General features: G+C 46.3%; 1 protein-coding gene across 3 annotated transcripts in view; it reads right to left on the bottom strand.

Annotated features, from left to right (window-relative positions):
- Window positions 1-1,110: 1,110 nt before the first annotated feature.
- The window catches only part of AVPR2 (arginine vasopressin receptor 2), a 30,252-nt gene continuing 10,343 nt past the window's right edge, over window positions 1,111-21,019 (bottom strand). For 2 of the 3 annotated variants that reach the window (XM_029609532.1, XM_029609553.1), the window contains 3 exons: window positions 20,100-20,195; window positions 16,687-17,593; window positions 1,111-4,432 (listed from right to left, as the gene is read on the bottom strand). In XM_029609532.1, the coding sequence (XP_029465392.1) occupies window positions 4,215-4,432; window positions 16,687-17,587 (1,119 nt within the window). In that variant the 5' untranslated portion in view covers window positions 17,588-17,593; window positions 20,100-20,195 and the 3' untranslated portion in view covers window positions 1,111-4,214. The remainder of the gene's footprint in view (window positions 4,433-16,686; window positions 17,594-20,099; window positions 20,196-21,019) is intronic. The other variant, XM_029609543.1, reaches the window with a different exon arrangement.

Below are 21,019 nucleotides of genomic sequence, written 5' to 3'. Positions count from 1 at the left end.
CTATGGAGAAAAAAAACCCCTTTGCCTTCAACCAGTTTTATAAGAGATTCAAATGAATGAAATCACCAAAAAAAAACAAACCCCCCCCCCCCCCGCTGCCTTTAAAATATTCTTAAATTTATGCCCCATTTTTTCATTTCTTTTTCAGCCAGAGATAAAACACGTCATCCAAATTCAGTAGAGAAATAATAAACAGTTTTTGCTCATACACCATTTTAACTCCTCCCTACCGCCTCGGTTCCAGATCAGGTGATGCTGGAGATACTAGGAAATCCACAAAGTAGAGAAAAGGTTTTGGGACACCGCTGATTAACAGAGAGAGAGAGAGCGAGAGATTACAGTTCTGTATCCCAAACACTTGTTCGAATGCATTTAGCCGGCAGGAGGGAGCTGGTGCCGGGGTACCCTAAATCCAGAGACACAGAAGGTGAGCAAAGAGTGAAGTGACAGAAAATATTGTATTAAACCATAGACAGAGAAGTCAATCTTCAAAGTCTCTGTGTGCATAACCGTTTGAATTACATGCACAAAATCTGAGCTTTGAGTATTCTCACAATTTTTCTGTGCGCCCAAAATGTACCTGCTCATAAAGGGGCATCAACAGAGATGTTCTGGGGCAGTGTGTGCATTCAGCGCTGTCCGGGCAACGTTACGTGCACAAGTTTGATCAGAAAAATCACAATCCAAACTTTCCCCCGGATAAAGTTATGTGTTTGCCTTTATCCGAGTGCATTTGGTGGGAGACTTGAGTGCACGAGTCTGGCTGCGGGACTTTTCTCGGATACATTTGTCACTTGCTGCGTCAATGAAAATTGACCTCAGAGTTACTTTTTAATTTTAAAATCACATGAAAAATTGCCAGGCCAATAAAGTTATCTGAATCTGAATCTCCTGGCAATGGTCCTGATGTAATCAGGTGCACGGGGCTGGCTGTGGACAGATACATACACATTTTTCTGTGCACAGACTTTACTCCCAAATCAGCAAGGACTTCTGTGCACAAATAATGTGCGTGCAAACTTGTGTAAAATGGTGTGCACCAATTAGCACTCCTCCATTTATATCTCCTGCTAACGAAGGCATTAGCTCTTACTTATTTATGCAGAAAAGCAGGTTTCTTAAACACTGGAAATGTAACCCATGGTCAAAGCTGGAATAAAGCTACTGGGGTAAGTCTACGGGGCTGCACCTGGAGTTTGCAGGGCCTGGGAGGGAGGGCCCTGTACTTGGAAGCTATGTGCATGTAACAGTTTGTGCACAAATCAAGTTTTTGGTGCAGAATGCAGGTTTTGCACAATTTCTTTTTATTATTTCTTTGTGAATTTTTAAAGTTACATGATAGGAACTCATGCACCAGAAATCCATCACCATATGGCAAAAGAATAAACAATGCAATAATCAAAGCAAAAAAAAAAAAAAAAGTTTTTACATATGTGAATCAAAGTACACAAATAAGGGAGATCCATATATATATATATTTAGGAAAAACAATAAAAACAGACCAAGAAATTACATGATCATCATTAAACAACTGGCATACTTTGAATGAGCACAATTACACTAGATCTTATCTTAATTTCAAGGTGTCAAAGTAATCTAAGAAAAGACACAAGATGCTCAGGATCTACAAATATGAATCTCTTCCCCAAATACCCCACAATACATCTGCAAGGGCATTTAAGAAAGAAAGTTGCTCCACCATCCAGTAACTGTTGTCTCAGAGCGGTCGATCTTTTCCTGGAAACTTGTGTGGTCTTAGATCAGGAAAAATCCTGACCAGTTGATCCAAAAGGGCACATTTTTGTATTCTTAAAGAAGGTCTGAAAGATCAAATCTCTCTCTAGGTCAGAGCGAGGCAAAAGACCAGAGTAACCCTGGTTTTCACCTCATCGGCAGACCCTTCGAGAAAATCAGTTAAATCTGAGGCAATCGGGGTCGGAAGGCCAGTGCTCCCCTCACTTTCCCGTGGCAATTTCTTTTTAAACCCAAGTAACATAAAATACTTCAAAAGTTTTCCAGGAAGTATTTCTTCAGCATCTCATACGGAAACACCAACTTGGACTGAGGAAAATTAATTATACGCAAATTCTCATACCTTAGTCACATTTTCTAAAGAGTCCACCTTGCTTCTCAAAGAAGAAATGTCTTTTATCAAACTGATTTTGGCACTTTGCCATGAGGAAATCTGAATCTGTGCATCCTCCATTTCAATTTTAATTCGAACAAGGCACTTTCAAGTGCTGTAAACTTATGTTCCGCATCCAGCTTATGTTGCCTTACATACTGGAGGGACAGTTCCAACTGAACCAGTTTCACTCCTGGCCATCGTACTCCACAAACCTTGGAACAAAACCATCTCAGGAGGCCATTGAGCTGACACTGATGTCACATAGCCCAGCAAGGGCGGGCTTTATAGTCTTCGGGAACTCGCGGGGACAGGAGAGCCCCCGACTTCTCCTTCAGAGGTCTCCCCTCCTCTCTTCCCACTTGCCAGCTGCCCTCTTCCTTCACATTAGGCAGACTTGCCGGCTCTTCTTCAGTCTGGACTCCTTCGGAAAACAGGTACTTCCGTCACAAGTCTTCATCATTAAGTTCCCCTCTGGCTGCCCCCAGAATGGCACGCGCTTCAGATGCCAGGCTGAAGAAGCCGGAGAAAACCTTCTGGGAGTGGTGGCTTGCATCTTAGAGCTGCCAGGATATCAAGGACTTTGACCTTTCTCCTTCACTTGACACTTTCCCCAGCTGATGTGCCAGTCTCAATAGTGGCAGGGGATGACGACAAAGCTATCGATTGTTCCTTTTCTTCACCATCCTACTCTGAAATTAGCAGAAGGCAAAGATATCCAGTGGAAACCTCCCATTTCTCATAGCTGCTGCAACCAGTTATGCCACCATCTTGGAGCCCTCTGAACACATTTTGTATGTACATAAATTGTGTTTTGTGCACATAAATCATGAATTCTATGCATAAAATGTTTTCTGTGCAGAAAACATGTTTTATATTCATAAATCATGTTTTATGCGCATTAAGCATGTCTTCTGCACATATTTTCAGGTTCGTGTGCTTGCTTAAAACTCCCAATGAATTTGCATGCTATTAGTTTACTGCATTCGGAGTTAACTGAATTTTTACCACATCAGTAAAGAAAAAATGAGCTAAAATTTCATTAACATTTTTTACTCATGTTTTATTTCATTGTGCCCAATGTTAGAGGGCTCCTTGTTTTGGGCAGGAGGCTGGGCTCGCACTTTCAGATTTAATTTCAGGCAAGTTTATTGGCGTGAAACACTTTTGGAGACTCATGCACTACGCTGCAGGATTTCTTGTGGCAGGTTGACAATTTCATGGGCAAATGAGCCAGTTAGAAAAAAATGCACACAAAATTTCCTGCGAAAACGTTTGCAAAAAAAAGATAACTGTGCCTCATTCAGGTCTCCTTATTTATTTATCTGCAAAAACTGACCTGCAAAGACAATTTTGCACACTAGCTTTTGCTGAACTCATAATATATGAGCTGCTTTGCATGCTATGGCATCACCGCAGCCCATTCATTTTGAATCTGAATGCAACGTAATGCAGTGTGTGCAAAAGTTTGCTATTTGTGAAAACAAACATGTTTTTTTTTTTGCAAACCACTTCATGCACAAAATCCCCCAACAAGCGTGTGCTATTGCAAACAAGGCACACTATGCAGTAGTTCTGCTGACAAAGCACCATTTGTGAAAAATGTTGCTCATCATTACCACATCAGCGTCTCTGTACCTGGGAGGGTTGATGCTCATTGACCTGCATTGGAGAAGTTCAGGGGGGAAGCAGTGTCAGCTGCCATATGTTGCTACTGCCAATCTTCGCTTCCAAAAAAAACAGCTGCCCCTGTGGATCTTGAAATACTGCAAAGCAAACCATGCTCTGACATCCAGACCCATGGGCAAGACTGGACTTTTTTAATCACCTTAGTGCACTTTTTTTTCCCCCCCAGGGAACCAGGATATCCACTGTAGCTTCTATTACTGGGAGTCTTGGGGGGGGGGGGGGGGGGGGGGGACTCGGAAACTGAAACTTTTTCTTTGCCATAAGGATATATTAAGAAGAATGGTTTGGCACCATCACTGGTGATGCGGAAGTTCCTTGTCATTCCTCCCAGCCCCCTTCCCTGACGACGAGCTTACGTGCCAGCAGAGTGCTTCCATGCGGGGCCCTTCCTCCCCTGCCATCAGTACAGGGCGTCCTTGGGCAGGGTGGAGGAGCCAGTGAAGCACGAGTCCTCCTGGCTGGAGCCCTTGCGGGGCTGGGTGCGGTGCAGGCGGTAGTAGCCACAGCAGAGCAGGAGGCGCAGCTCCCGGGAGACGCTGCTGCTGAATGCCGCGTAGATCCAGGGGTTGGTGCAGCTGTTCAGGCTGGCCAGCAGCAGCAGGATGACAAAGGCACTGGCTGTTTAGGGAACAGAAGAAAAGACACAACAGATTGTTAGCTGGAGACAACAGCGGGTCACTGCTTCCCTTCCCACCCTCCCCAGTTTGCGACCTGCCTCCAGTGGAAGTAAGGGCCATTTAAGACTCCGCTTGCAGAGCGTATTGAGCCACTCCAGGTTTTACGCACAGCTGAATTAGGTCTTATCAGCCGGCTTCATTCCCCTCCTGGCTTCCCTGAACAGCTTGAGCCAGTCAGTTTATTCCCGGTCCCTGTTCCCTGCACAGACTCGTCATCCTCACTTCAAACCAGAAACTGCAAGCCCCAGCATGAAGTCGGAGTAGAATCAGGACCGGATCAGCCTCTCTGCTGGGCGGAAACAACAAGCAGCCGGCTGGCAACCAGTGCACCAGGCTTGAACAGGATAGCAAAGCCCTTTGCAGGGTAAGAAAGCGGGACTGCTGGAAGGGAATTAGGCAAGTCTAGGGCCTAGAACAAACCTTTAGTCTTGTGCCTCCTGCCCCTCCCCCCCTTGATTATTAAACTGAACAATCCCAGAGCAATCCAGTAAAAAAACACAAAACTGGACATAGGGAGGAGAATTTTTCACAAGCCATTTATGTGGGTAAATGCTGATTTACCAGAGTAAAAGGGCTTTTTACAACTGCCAATCCTAAAAGCACCTAAGAGTGCACACGGGGTCAAAGGGAAGGTGAGCTTGTGTTTGACCTGTGCAAAGCCCACAGGTCAAACCCCCCCCCCCCCAGGCTCTGCACCAGAATGTAGAGTCTAGAGGTCTGGCCCTCTAACTTTGAAATGTGAATCTTTGTTTTGCACCTACACAAAACTGTTTCAGAAATCAGGTCACAGTGTCTGATGATTATGCCATCTGTGATTTCTGGAGGTAAATTGCTAAATATTTCTAAAGGAAGTAACACAACACCTTGTAAATAAGTCCATCAGCACCTAGATGCCAAATCTGCCATACCAAAATAGCACTAACCTGCAGAATTCAAACAGCAACAACCCTTGTTATGAAAAGGCAACACGGCAAACGATGCCGCACCGGGCCCCAGATCAGCATTACTGTCCTTCCCAACAGGGAAAAGAACTGGCCGAAGCGTTTAAGGCAATGAGCTGGGAAACCAGGGTTCAGATCCCACTGATATTCCTTGTGACCTTGGGAAAATCATTTTAGCTCCCATTGCCTTAGGTACCCACCTAAAAGAACAAGCTCTCTGGACTGGGTCTTACTGTATCTCAATTCTAAAACACAAAATGCTGTAAGCCACCTTGAGTATAATTTGCAAAGGTGGGCTAAGCATTCTAATATGTTATTAGCAATGTGCCTCCTGCTGGGAAAGCAGAACAAGCCGCAGTACACCTTAGCTCATTGGTCAAACTCGCAAAACGCAGAAAACCTCTCACAAAATACGGAACAGGTGTCCACAAAGTATAAGAAGAAATACAGGAACAAAAGCTGAACACTTGCCCACTCCCATCTTCACCCTCCTCCCTCTCCTGTTCCCTGCAGGACAGGAAGGGAGGGGGTGGATCAGGAAGCAGAATAGCTGTTCTGTTCCGCTCTGTCTACTCTCGCCTCCTCCCCTTCCCTACACTCCGCCTGGGAGGGGAGGGGCTGAAGCAGGAAGCGGAGGAACTGTGCTCCACTCTCTCAGATTCTGGGCTGGAAGTCTCATCCAAGGGTGCCCACTGAAAGTGAGGCCTCTGGTGCTGCCCCCACAACTGTTGGCCCTCCAGGCAATCACCCGGTTTGCCTAACCGAAGAACCTAATGGCCTTTCAAGAGAGGCTGCACCCTGAAATTGGAACACCACACAGGGTGAAACTCAGAGTGGATCTGAACTGTTTGCGACTGGGAGATTTACATTAGCTCAGTGTAACCCTCCATCCCCGGGTTGGACATCTCACTGTCTCTCATACCCCGAGGCTGGATTCTTTGTAGAGGGGGGGATAGATTTACTTTCAGGGCCCCAATGTGACAGGGGTGACTTTATTTGAGTTCCCCGGGAGAGGCACACTTTTCACAACACTGTGGCTACTGAAGGTGCTAGAAAGAATACACAGGAGACGTTGGGTTTAGTGCCCAAAATCAAAACCTTTACTGATGGGTAATCAGATGAAACAATGGCACAATTCGACTTCATTCCTTTGGTGGCCCTTCTTTTTCTCTCTCTCTGTCTGTGCAAGGGTCTGCTTATCAAGGTTAGGGGCAAGGGAAACACTCACCATACAGGGCTTGAATTAATGGATAAGGGGCTTCCTTTTGGGCGGTTGGAAAAAAACAAAAAAAACCAGATCCAGCTGGCCAAAAATCTATTAAACAGTCTCTGCAGGGGTGAAGACTCCAGCTGGGGGAATCCTCAGATGTAATTCAAATTTGGTTTTACTCACAGTTCTCCTCAGTCCCTCTCAATCTCCCGCACTCGAATCCCAAGTTGGAACGGGATTCCCTTGGAGCACGCAGCTCTCCGGGTTCCTCTGACAGGGCAGGAAGCAGGGGCAGAAAATCTCTTCCTCCCGGATCTTCTAATCAAAATATCTCTTTCCCCCAAAACTAATCTGAACACCAGAAGACGCTGCAGCAGGTCATCACCACACCTCTGCTTCCTTGGAAGGTCACAGCGGGATAGGCCTTCCCTATCCTGGGCCTCCCAGGGAGAGGCTTCCCCATGCCCTCACCCCAAGCAACACCCAGGGATCTCGCAGTCTTTCAAACAAAATTCCTCAAAACCCGACAGAACAACCCAGCCAGCCAGACGGTGGACTGAAAGGGATGCTCCCTCGACCTTGCCCAGGAACTGCAGGCATATGGTACCCGAGTCCAAGGGTAGGCCCAAAAGCCAAGAAAGGAGAAAATCTCCAGAGCTTCCTTCCAACTCAGCAACTGAACTGCACAGCCCGCAGAGCTCTGGGAGAGAGCTGCTTTCATTAACTCACCGGGGTGGGGCGGCCATTCCAACAACCTGGAAGGGAGAGGCTGCCTGCGAATGATACCTCCCCTAATTACTTTCTGAATACAGAAATACCCAGGACTTAATGGTAACGGGACCGTAGTGTAAGAAACCGGGCACATCCTTGGCAGAGGGGCTTGCTCTGTTGCTCTCACCACACATCTGTCTTTCCTACTTATTAATCACAGAAGCATCCCTTTTCTTGCCAGGCTTCAGAGAACGGCCGACCTTCTCCTAGGCCTGAATTGAGCCTAACACCCTTCATGCAGAAGCCGTGAAACAGATCTTTGAAGTAATGTTTGTTTGCTGTGGTGGAGGCAGCTACAGATAACAAGGAATTTAAATCCTTTTCTTTATTATTAATGATAATATAATTATTCCACATAACAAGTTTTATAGGCAAAGAGCAAAATTAAAAAAAAAAAAAAAGGCAAGATGGTGGCAGAAAGCATGCAGACCCATCTTTCTAAAGACTGCGACATAATCAAATATGAAGGTCTTCCACCCCCAGGCTAACGGATAAATCAAGCACGCCCCCTCCCAGAATCTTATTCCCCCTACTGCAAATACCAGGTCCAAATAATCAGAAAGTCACAAGCTTGAAAAGAAGAGAAAAAAAATGTCTGGGGACGTTCTTTATTCCCTGCAGTGTGGTACAGTGAGGTGGAAACACCTGGGGATGTCCTTATACCCTGCAGTGTGATACAGTGAGCAGGCCTGGATTGATCAATAGGCACACTAAGCCTGTGCCTTAGAGCAGCAGATATCTAAGGTGGCAGCAGGCAGACAAAAAAAAACATTTCCTCCTCCTAGCAGTATAAAAAAAAAAAAAAAAAAAAGCCTCCGCCATCTTTCAGATTTCGCCAAGGAAGAACTCAACAGATATGGCGCCAAAGAAGATCGCCAGCCAGCCACCACTTGCCCAGTGGGTCTCACCGGGCAAGCTAAGAAGAGCGCCTGCACCCTCCCGCACCCTGCTCTGATCCTGCACTGGGGCCAAACAGAGCCACCAAAGCAATAGTCGCTTCTAACTTTCCGGTCCCCTCCCCCTCATGCCGCCTGATGTGGCACGCAGTGGAGCCGGACAAAACCGCTGGCCCCACCACTGTCCACTCTCCCCGTTACCATCCATGCTGTCCTCCCACCACTGCCAGGGCCATTCTGGGGGAGAAGTAGTATGCCCTGTCCCACCACATTGGCTCCACCCTTTCCTCCCAATGTGGTCCGTCCAGATGAAATTTTACCGTTGCTGCCCCCTTCCCCTTCGAGCCAGCCTGGGCAAGGTGAAATCAATGCTTCTGCTGCTATTCCCATGGCCTGCTGGGGCCTCCAGTGTGAGAAGCAAGAATCACAGAGATAGCAAGGCCGTGGGTCAGGCTTTCTAACCGGCTCCTATTACCATGGACTCCTGTAAACCCCCCCCCCCACACACACACACACACTGCTCAAACAGCTGATCTGATTGGCCTGGAGGGAGGGGGGGCTGGCAAAAGCAGGAATGGCTAGAGGCAATTGTCTGCCAGCCTCACCTTCCTACTGACCAGGCTACAGAAAGAAGAAGGAGGCAGCAGAGGCCCTGGGAGGCTGGGGACTCAGGGATGGAGGGAGCAGAGGAGAGGGGAAGAAGGAACTCAGGGATGAGGGGTTGGTGGGAAAGAGAGAGTGGGGACTGAAGGATGAAGATAGAAGATAGGGCCATCCTTAAAAGTGAGGGGGAGGGGGAGGGGGGGGGGAAACACCACCAATTGCACCTTAGGGGTGACAAAAGCCTAAATCAATCCCCGACAATGAGACAGAAACACCTGGGGATGGTCTTTATTCCCTGAGATAGAAGGCAAATGCCTTGGGATATTCTTTATTCTCTGCAGTGTGATAGTGAGATAGAAGGGACAGAAACACCTAGGGATATTCCTTATACCCTGCAGCATGTGATACAGTGAGCTAGAAGGGATAGAAATGCCTGGGGATGTTCTTCATTCACTACAGTGATACAGTGATAGAAGGTTTAAAACGTCTGGGGATGTTCTTTATACCCTGCAGTGTGATACAGTGAGACAAAAGGGATAGAAATACCCTGGGATGTTCTTTATACCCTGCAGTGTGATACAGTGAGACAAAAGGGATAGAAATACCCTGGGATGTTCTTTATACCCTGCAGTGTGATACAGTGAGACAAAAGGGATAGAAATACCCTGGGATGTTCTTTATACCCCGCAGTGTGATACAGTGAGACAAAAGGGATAGAAATACCCTGGGATGTTCTTTATATTCTGCAGTGTGATACAGTGAGACAAAAGGGATAGAAATACCCTGGGATGTTCTTTATATTCTGCAGTGTGATACAGTGAGACAGAAGGGATAGAAATACCCTGGGATGTTCTTTATACCCCGCAGTGTAATACAGTGAGACAAAAGGGATAGAAATACCCTGGGATGTTCTTTATACTCCGCAGTGTGATACAGTGAGACAAAAGGGATAGAAATACCCTGGGATGTTCTTTATACCCTGCAGTGTGATACAGTGAGACAAAAGGGATAGAAATACCCTGGGATGTTCTTTATATCCTGCAGTGTGATACAGTGAGACAAAAAGGATAGAAATGCCTGGGGATGTTCTTCATTCACTACAGTGAGACAAAAGGGATAGAAATACCCTGGGATGTTCTTTATATCCTGCAGTGTGATACAGTGAGACAAAAGGGATAGAAATACCCTGGGATGTTCTTTATACCCCGCAGTGTGATACAGTGAGACAAAAGGGATAGAAATACCCTAGGATGTTCTTTCTACCCCGCAGTGTGATACAGTGAGACAGAAGGGATAGAAATACCCTGGGATGATCTTTATTCCCTGCAGTGTGATACAGTGAGACACCCAGGCATTTCTATCCCTTCTATCTTCTTCATTCACTACAGTGATATAGTGAGACAAAAGGGATAGAAATACCCTGGGATGTTCTTTATACCTTGCAGTGTGATACAGTGAGACAAAAGGGATAGAAATGCCTGGGGATGTTCTTCATTCACTACAGTGATACAGTGAGACAAAAGGGATAGAAATACCCTGGGATGTTCTTTATACCCTGCAGTGTGATACAGTGAGACAAAAGGGATAGAAATACCCTGGGATGTTCTTTATATCCTGCAGTGTGATACAGTGAGACAAAAAGGATAGAAATGCCTGGGGATGTTCTTTATACCCCGTAGTGTGATACAGTGAGACAGAAGGGATAGAAATACCCTGGGATGTTCTTTATACCCCACTGTGTGATACAGTGAGACAGAAGGGATAGAAATACCCTGGGATGTTCTTTATACCCTGCATTGTGATACAGTGAGACAGAAGGGATAGAAACAGCTGGGAATGTTCTTTATACCCTATGGAGTGATACAGTGAGATAGAAGCGACCGAAATGCCTGGGGATGTTCTTTATATCCTGCGGTGTGATCAGGGCCAGCGCCACCCACTGTGCAAACCATGCACTTGCACAGTGGGTGGCGGCTATGAGGGGGCAGTGGCCTTGGGACACCAGAGCATAGGTCGCAGGGCTGCCTGGCAGAATCCACCCCACTGGCAACCCAAGTAGAGAAAAGGCTCCGGGCCACCCTCGGCATAAGAGACCCTAAGGAGGCTTGCGTGCTCAGATTTAAACCTTCAAATTGGGCGGGGGAAACCCAAATCCCTGCCCGATCCGATGCAGCGACACGTGGATCCCCTCCCCTGCGAGAGTCTGCCGCAGCGGTTCAGTGCAGCCATCTTCTACTGTTGCAGCACTGTTCTCGCGGTAGAAGCTGCAAAATCTCGCTGTTCCTGTCACGAGACTGGCCCCGCAGCAGCAGGAGATAACATCAGTAAAACGCTGCTGCTGCTGCCGGCTTGCGTAGGGGATCCACGCGTTGCTACATCGGATTGGGCAGGGGTAGGGTTACCCTCGCCCAATCCAATGCCAAATCTGAGCAGGCAAGCCTCCCTTAGGCCCTTCTATGTGACGGGTGCCCGGAACCTTTTCTCTACTAAGGCTGCCGGCGGGTTGAATTCTGCCAGGCCAGCCCCCTTGGCCTCAGCCTGGGAAGAAGAAAGAGCCGCACTAACCCGAAATACGGGTTGGTGGCGCTGCCCGTCATTGACGGCGCCACCAGACCACTCTCACAGACAGCCTCATTTTCTGCCTGCTGCTCTGCATGGTATTTTGTGGAAGGTTGACTGAAACGTGGTTTGTTTAAAACGGTTAACCAGAAACATTTCCTGCTAAAAATGATAATCGTTTCCCTGCAAACATTCCTGCAGGGCAACGTGCTATGCATTTGGGTAAGGATTATCAGCTCAGGAGATGGACCCTGTAGGTTACTAAAGCATGTGGGTAATCTTGATAATTGCAGTTGGCTACTGACCCACCACACACCTTCAGGTCCAGCTGCTTTAGTGAATACCCAGTTGTAAGGGAACATCAGAGATATTAATAGCAAAACAGAAAGACAATGTTGCTAATGACAACAGTTAAACCTGACTGTAGTTAATCTAGTTCATGAAACATCCCCAGGCATTTTTATGCCTGTAAAGAATAAAAGAACATCCCCATCATATTTAGGGACCTTTTTTCAGTTTTATTTTATTTTCCCCAGGAATTTATCACTATTTATTTGTAATGACCAAAAATGGGAGAACTTCAGTGGAAAAAAAAAAAGAATCAAGTTTTTTCCCACTGATATTTCTCCCTTTTATGTTAATTAAAATACAAACTGAAAACAAAGGTCCCTAACTGTATCTCATCACACTGCAGGGAGTAAAAATGGCTACAGGCATTTCTGTCTCCTCCGTCTCACTGTATCGCACTGCAGGGAATAAAAGACACGCCCAGGGGTTTCTATCCCTTCCATCTCACTGGATCTCACTCGGGGCCGGTGCTAGCACCTCCTGTTCATTCATCTCCCTTCAGTAATCTAAGCTTTAAAATCTGATATTCCTCCCTACCCACGGCCACCCCCTCTCCTTTGGAACCCATGGCCAGTGCAAGGGTATTAGATGCTCTAGGAGAGCTTTAAAGCCCCCATCAGCCTACCCCAGCCCTCTACACACACATACACACTTAAAAATGATGCATGTATAATAGATTTTGCATTAAAAAGAACATTCAGAGCACAGACTTCTAAGGTAAAATATAACTTACAGCAACTTGCATATTATATTTACATGCACTTCTGTGGCACCAACCAGAAAACCCTGCTAAAATACCCATATGGTATTAGGTCTATTGTATCACATGTTGGATGTGGGCTTGACCCTCAGAAAGCCGTGACTGAACAATTACAATATAGTAAACCTCCTATACCAAATCAGCGCTAACTGCCAGCACTCAAACAAAACCAATCTTACTGATTAAAAAGTAATGCTGCAAATATTGCACCAGGTCCTAAAATACCAATACACCTCCTACTACAAAAACTGAACAAGCCAGGCTGCTATAGATCCCTACACAGAAACGACACGCCAGCAGAATCCCTCGCATGCAGAACCCAGACAGACCCTCACCAAATACAGAATTAAAAAAAAGAGACCAGAAAGTTATAAATAAAAATGTGCAGGGAAAAAGTGAACTGCAAACTGCAACAAGCCAGACTCTGAATACAGTGCAACAATGTAGAAACCATATTAATCACAAAAATAAATATTTCAAGACAGAATAAAAATCCAATAATTAAAAACTCATATAAACTGATTTTTTAATTTCCCAAACACCAGTAAAATATTTCAAAGCAGCAGACACTTCAAATAACACCAAATCATTAAAAATAATGATTTAAAAACAAACAAACAAACAAAAAAAAAAAACCCTTCCACTCTCCATATCTAAGAAATTTCAATTTCCCGTCCTCCTGAGATTGTTGTGGATTAGTGGGTGTGGGAGGGCACATAAACTTTCTCCTCTCTCTCATATATTTGCACACACTTACTTTCTCTCATGCTCACACACTCATACTTCCTCTCTCAGATGCACACAGTCCCTCTCTCCTAGACATGCACGTGTGCACACACACACACATACATGCTCCCTCTCACTCATATGCTCTCACAGCCACACGCTCGCTGTCGCTCACACACTCCCCCCCACACAAACTGCCTCTCTCACATGCTCCTCTATCTCCACACACACACACACTTGCCGTCTGTTATGCACACACACACACACACACATATACACACACACACTCACACACCCATGGGCCTCAACTTCTTTTAGTCCACTTCTTCCCAACTCTTCACTTTGCCCTCCGTCAGATTGGGATTGCAAGGTGGTCTCCACTCCACTTTGGCTGCTGGTGGGATGGGAGCTACCGGGCAGCCCACAGTCTCACTGCCTCAGCTCTTCCTCCCCTTTCCCTCACTATCTTGGCTCTTCCCCCACATTTCCCCCTTCTTCCCTACCTCCCTCTAAATATTCCCCTCTCTTTTCAAACAACCTCAGTTTCCCAATCCCTGTCTCTCTAGAGATTCTCCTCCTTCTTCTCACCCCTTCGTGAGTCATTATCTTAGCTTTTTCCCCCTTCTCACCCTCTCTCCTCATTATCTTAGAATTTCCCCCATTCCCTTCCTCTAGAGGTTCTTCTCACTCTCTCCCTCTTTCCTCCCCTCTTCTCACCCTTTGCTATGCTTTCTCCAATTACTTCCTTCTCCTGCCTTCTTACCCATTCACTAACCCCCCACCCCCCCCAACTATGCCAAATTAGACAACTTCCTTGACATTGTCTAATTCGGCAAAAACGAATGCACATCTCTACCATACAGTCTATTCACATCAAATATTCAGTTTTATGATCCCTACCACTCCCTCTGTGTTTATCCCAAATTTTCTTGAATTCAGATACTGTCCTTGTCTCCACCTTGGGGAAGCTGTGCCATGTGTCCATTACCCTCTTTGTAAATAAATATTTCCTCAGATAACTCCCAAGTCAACCCCCTTTCACCCTCATCCTATGACTCCTCATTCTAGAGCCTCCTTTTGTTTGAAAGAAGCCCGCCTCCTGTGCATTTATTCCATGGAAGTAATTAAATGTCTTTATTATTTCTCTCCTATCTCGCCTTTCCTCTAGGGTATACATGTTTAGATCTTTAAGTCTATCCCCGTGTGCTTTAGAATGAAGATCACTGATCACTTTAGTAGCCACCCTCTGGACCGACTCCATCCTGTTTATATCCTTTTGAAGGTGTGGTCTCCAGAATTGTACACAGTATTCCAAGTGAGGGCTCACCAGGGACCTGTACAGGGGCAATATCACCTCCCTTTTTCTGCTGACCATTCCTCTCTCTATGCATCCAAGCATCTTTCTGGCTTTTACCGTCATTTTATCCACCTGTTTGTCCATTTTAAGATCATCAGATACGATCACCCTCGGATCCCACTCTTTGTGCTTAGAAGAAATTTACCCCCATACCGCACTTCTCCCATGGGTTTTTGCCACGTAAATGATTTACTCTGCATTTTTTAGCATTAAATCATAGCTGACAGAACCTAGACCATCCATCAAGCTTTGCTGGATTCCTCATGTTTTGCACATCTTTCTGCCTGTCTATCCTGCTGCAGATTTTGGTATCATCAACAAAAAAGACAAACTTTTCCCAACAATCCTTCCACAAAGTCACTCATGAAAATGTTGAAAAGAACTGGTCCAAGGACCTATCCCTGCGGCACATTCCTACTAACGCCCCTCTCCTCAGACTGAACTCCATTTACCACTACTCTTCTCCTCCGCCCACTCAACTGTTTTTTAACCCAGTCAATCACTTAGGGCCCAATCCAAGGATGCTCAGTTTATTTCTAAGTTGCCTATGCGGAACCGTGGCAAAGGCCTTACTGAAATCCAAGTGCACTACATCTAGTGCTCTCCCCTGATCCAACTCTCTGGTCACCCAATCAGAGAAATGGATCAGATTTGTCTGACAAGCCCTACTGCTGGTAAAAATTGCCATGAAGGCTGTGGCATTTACCATATTGTCTTTGTCTAAAGCCTTTTCATGCCATAGCAGATTCTATCAGCCAGTGCATACTCTTATCTTGCCTCTCTTTTTTAATCAGATCTTGACCAGAGGGAGAGGGTGCGGAGAGAGAATGGGAGATGCAGGGGGATGACCCACAGTGGCCTCTGGAGAAGCACTAGATGGCTTGCTCATGAGGCAATCGGATATGTTCTTTCTGTTCAATGGTTTCGCACCAGTCCCAGACCCTCTCCTGATAACCTGTCGGCAAACAGCCCCCATGTCATCAGGCTCGGGCTCAGCTAGTTCCGGCTTTGTCTCCATTGCCATGTAGGGATTTGAAGTTCCTGATTTTCTTAGAGAAATTGGAACTACCAGTCCATAGATACAAAAAGGGAGGTAGGGGGGCAGAGGAGGGAGGCTAAATCCAGGGCTGGCTCAGCTTGGCCCTGATGGCTTATAGGCAGATGGCAATCCTAGTGCTTGCTCTCATGTGACATCTTTTCCTCATGCTCAGATGGTAAGCTTTTTGGGATGGAGAGTTCCTGGTCATATGGAGGTCCATATTCAGATAGTCCGGATAGCAAAGTTAACTAGATAAGTTTAGTGCTGCCAGCTAACTTTAGGACTGCTCTTAACTAACGCCGTCATCTGGCTATCTCTGAATATCGGCATTAGTCAGTTAACGTAGCTGTTATGCCCCCAGAATGCCCCTAACTTATCCGGCTAAATTCTAACCACCTAACTTATTAGCTGGCTAGAATTTAGCTGGATATGTGCACAAATATTCATTTAGCTGGCTAATTTCTGAGTTAGCAGGCTAAATTCTTTTGAATATCGACCTCATGTTGTCCACGGGTCTTCACTAGTGCAGTGCAACGGGTGCTGGTACTGCTGTAAGGATATGACAATTTACTTCACACAAAGCTAACCACTGGCAACAAACAAAGTGTGTTGTGATGTAATCAAGCACTGTCAACCCTGCCACTGGATAGATCCCTGATATCAAGTAAGAAGAGCAACAAACGAGTCATACAATTATAGAAAACAAAACAAGGACTGGAAAGGACCTCGTGAAGTCATTCAGAATCATAAAGAGGTCTACAAGGGACCCTGAGAGGCCAGCTAGTCCACTCCCCTCTATTCAGGCAGTAACCACTATACCTAAATCATGTCAGAGAAATGTTTGTCTACTCTGGTTTGAAAACCTCCAGTACTGGAGATTCTACCATCTCCCCTATATAACTTATTATTAACATTAGTGAAGAAACAGAATATCACATTTCACTGAAGTATGTATGTATGTGTGTGTGAAAAGAGTTTGACCTACTGTCTTTTGGCGGATTGGGGTCCCAAGCAAACCACAATTGGACGAAGAAGAATGGTGCCCAGCAGACCACATACACTAGGACAATGACCAAGGTCATCTTCACTGTCTTGGCCAAGGCAGTGCTGACACCCAAATGGGTCCTTTCCTTGCTGTGCATTGGCTGGGCCTTCTTGATCACATTGGCTGCAATCCTTTCTGACTTCAGGTAGATGCTGTGGTAGATCTCCTTAAAGATAAGGACCTGGCAGGTGGCAATGAAAAAAGTAGGCAGAACGAAGACCATCATGGTCACCCAGGTAACATAGGCTTTGAGGCCCCATGGTTGAATGAACTCTGCCCAACATTCATAGACATCAGATTCAATTTTCCTTTTGGAAAAAATGAAGATTTGGGGGAGGCTAAAGATCAAGGAGGTGAGCCAAGCCACAAACACTGGAATGTTCCAGCGGGTCACACCCTTCTTGTAAGTCATCATTGGCTGGCAGATGGCCTGGTGGCGATCAAAGGTCATAGCCACAATCATGTAAGATGAGGCAAACATGCCGACAATCTGTAGGTATTTCACCATCCGGCATACCAGGTCTGGCCCCATGAATCGGTCGGTGATGTCCCACACCAGCTGTGGCAGCACTTGGAAGAAGGCTACCACCAGGTCAGCAAAACAGAGGTTTGTCATGAAGGTGTGCATCAAGGTGTTGTGTTTTCGCCGCCTCAGCAGGATGAAGAGCACCAGCAGGTTGCCAACAGTTGCAAACACAAAGATGGTGGCCAAGATGGCAATCTCCACCTTGGCAAGTTGGTGATTGCGGTCATCAACCAAATGTTCACTGGCATTCCAGGAGGTGTTCTGGAGGGAGGAAAGCAGAGTGGACCTAGCAGTGGTCCTGGAATGATTGTCCATGGTCAACTGCAATAGAAGGATGTCAGAGTCAAAATTCAGATATCATTAAGGAAATCTGTGATGGGAAAAAGACTGAGCAAGGGGGCTCAACTCAGTACAAAGTTTGTTGACAGTGAGCATGGGACCCATAAGGTTATAATACTGGGGTGGGCTCAGCTTTGTGGCAGTGAATATGGGATTCATGAGTGTTTAGTCCCAGGAAGGGCTTGGCTGGGAGGCAGTGAGTATGGGATCCATGAGGTTTTAGCACTGGGCAGGGCTCAAGTTGATGGCAGTGAGTGTAGGGCCTAGGAGGGTATAGTCCTGAGGAGAAAGATCAGCTTTCCGGAAGTGAATGCAGAATCCTCATATGCAGAACAGAAAATTTGGACATGCTAAGGGTAACAATAGCTTGAATCAGGGTTACTAATAGGATGGAGGGTAAGGATGAGGAACAGTGGAAGGACAATTGATGAGATAAGGGAGGGGGCTGTGGCACAGAGCGAAAGAGAGAGACAGAGAGTGAAAGAAAATCTCAGGCAAAGGTGCAGTACGACAAGAAACACACAATAATTCCTATCCTGCAGCAGCAGCTTTTACCTTTTTGTGAAGAAAAAACTTTAAGACGATTATCCAAGGAGATTTTTTCCTTTGGATGTGTAACAAGGTGCAAAGATGTTATATGTTACAGTGGAGCAAATACATCAATGAGAATTTTCAAAGCAGTATCAGTGGGAGACCCCATGAACACTGTCCTGCGAGAGCCCAAATTTGTCAGATCTCAGAAGCTAAACAGAGGCCAGTGGGTGGCACCATTGAGCAATAGCTGAGATTTTATCCCTCTATATCCTAGGGATGAGAATGATTCCTCTGTATCAACGCCAGCATTAGCTGGGCTTGTGGATCGAACCCAGGACCTCTGCAACTCTTGCCACTGAGCCACTGGGCTGGCCCGGCTCGCATATCTAATCCTGATGTAGTGTATCTCCCCCACACAGAGCATGCATAATATTAAAGTATTGCTAAAATGTAACAAGATTCTATTAAATTGAAACAGGCATAAAGATGGCATAATAGATCACGTCTTGTCCTTTTGGCTCTGATCCAGCTGCAGGGTCTGAGTCTTGAGCTGAGGACTGTACTAGCCTGGCCTTCGTCTGCTACTGACAACCTGCATAATGCCCTACCACTTCAACTCCTTTTGGGAAAAGGATGATATAATGAGTATTCACAAAACGGGAGGGCTAAATATCCCGCTATTAAAACAAAGTCCTTGCCGAACTATCAGTGCACTGCTGCGATATCACAAAGCCCTAGCAATTGGCTAATGGCAAGAGAAAGTGCTCCTGTTATGGTAGCCACCAAGGAGAACTGCCTTATGCTCAGGATGTGGTTGCTGTGTGTGAGGTGGGAAGCAGAACGGTCCACTGCACTGGGGAACACAGGGGACAATAAACAGAGATATGCAGGGCAATTTCTGAAAGAGTTTGGCCTGGGTGACTAAATGGTTCTGTGAGTGCAGTCCCATGGTTCAAAGCTGCCCTTCTCTCAGCCATAAACAGTGCCGTGCCTTGTTTCTGAGCGTGTGTGTTTGTTGCTGCAGTGAAAAAATGGGCATTCATGGGATCAGGGTTAGGGTGGGTAAAGCAAAACCTTTGCGGGGATTTCATTTTGAAAGCAATGCATGTGCTTCTCCGCACAGACCTTGCACCTGCTGTGAATCGGGGGCAAAGTCCACAGATACATTTTGTTCCTGTGATCCTTGTTGGTCCTGTATTCTCAAAGAGAAACTCCACCGAGAGTTTCCCATTGAAAATTAGCTGGTAGCTCCTACCTGAGGACCTGCAGGCTGCCCCAGGGGTATGAAAATTGTCCCCATACGAACAGCAGAAAAGAGAGAGGCAAGCTTAGGCAATAAACAGAGATACAGGAACTGCTGAGGAGAGAGAGGGGCAGGAGAGGAAAAATAGGGACAATAAAGAGAAATTCAGGAACTGCTGAGGAGAGAGAGGGGCAGGAGAGGAAGAGTGGGGGCAATAAAGAGAAATTCAGGAACTGCTGAGGAGAGAGAAGGGCAGGAGAGGAAGAGTGGGGGCAATAAAAAGAGATACAGGAACTGCTGAGGAGAGAGAGGGGCAGGAGAGGAAGAGTGGGGGCAATAAACAGAGATACAGGAACTGCTGAGGAGGGAGAAGGGCAGGAGAGGAAGAACAGGGACAATAAACAAAAATTCAGGAACTGCTGAGGAGAGAGAAGGGCAGGAGAGGAAGAACAGGGACAATAAACAGAAATTCAGGAACTGCTGAGAAGAGTGAGAGGCAAGAGGAGAAGAGCAGGAGCAATAAACACTATAGGTAAAAATGAAAGCAGAAAAGGAAAAGGCAGGGGCACTATAGAGAATTACAGGAACTTCTGAGGAAAGATGGAGGGGCAATAAAAAGAGAGAAAAGAAGGGGCACTATACAGAGATACAGGAACTGCTGCAGAGAGCGAGCGAGAGAGAGAGAGAGAGGCAGGCAGACCAAGACCTTACCTACAAACCATCGAGGAAGTCTGAACCTGAAGTTCATCCGAATCCCAAGAGCAGAGAAGCCGGGAGGAGAGTCTGTTGATACTCACGACTGAAATACTAGGGAGACAAATCAAAAGGCACCACTTAAAAAGCCACCCAGCAGGACTAGGAGCGTGCCCCATTTAGACACGGGCTAATTAAACTCAGGGTGCAGCAACCCAGAGCAATACTATGACCGTTCGCCCCCTCCCACCACTCTTACAAACGAATGAATGTTCATCCACTCTCCAGCCACCTCCTGCCCACTTAATTCCTGATGTTCACTCTTTGAGCACCTCCTGCTGCTGGGGCTGGGTCCAACAATCTGTGCTATGATGTCCCCGTGGAAGGACAGCAAGGCCACCCTGCTACTGGCAGAGGCCTGCGCGGTTATGCAGTTCTCAGCGGCCCAGTCAGAAGCCAAGGAATTTCTTTTCCTTTCCCAAACTATATAATAATTATTACATATCATAGGCATTCATGAAATTGTTTTCTATAAATATATTCACAACGCTCGGGCATTGCGTGAGGTGACTGCATCACTCCTTTTCCTAATAAATCATTCGCCACACCTTTCCAAGCTGAAATATAGTTATGTGAGTGATTATATAGATGTACAAGTTATCGGTCTCTATGTAATAATGGCAGGGCCAGGCACCCAGTGTTCCACGTTTGGTCTGAGGCCACTCGTTAATTCCAGTTTGATGAGGATACTTGGAATGTGCATTTCTCTACGGCACATTTTATCCAAGTGCAATCATGCAGCCATCTCCAGGATAGATGCCACTGGGGCAGCTTTGGCAGTGGAGAGGAATAAGTTGTTCAGCAGCACTACAAGGAAAGCAAGGCAGAGCTGAGGAGGAGAAATGAGGCACAGGGAGATAAAGCAACTCCCCTCCCCC

The sequence above is a fragment of the Rhinatrema bivittatum genome, chromosome 1 (genome assembly GCF_901001135.1).
Source record: "Rhinatrema bivittatum chromosome 1, aRhiBiv1.1, whole genome shotgun sequence".
Classification (NCBI taxonomy): Eukaryota; Metazoa; Chordata; class Amphibia; order Gymnophiona; family Rhinatrematidae; genus Rhinatrema; species Rhinatrema bivittatum.
The sequence above is the reverse complement of the archived record's forward strand: the minus strand, read 5'-3'. Positions and strand labels throughout refer to the sequence as shown.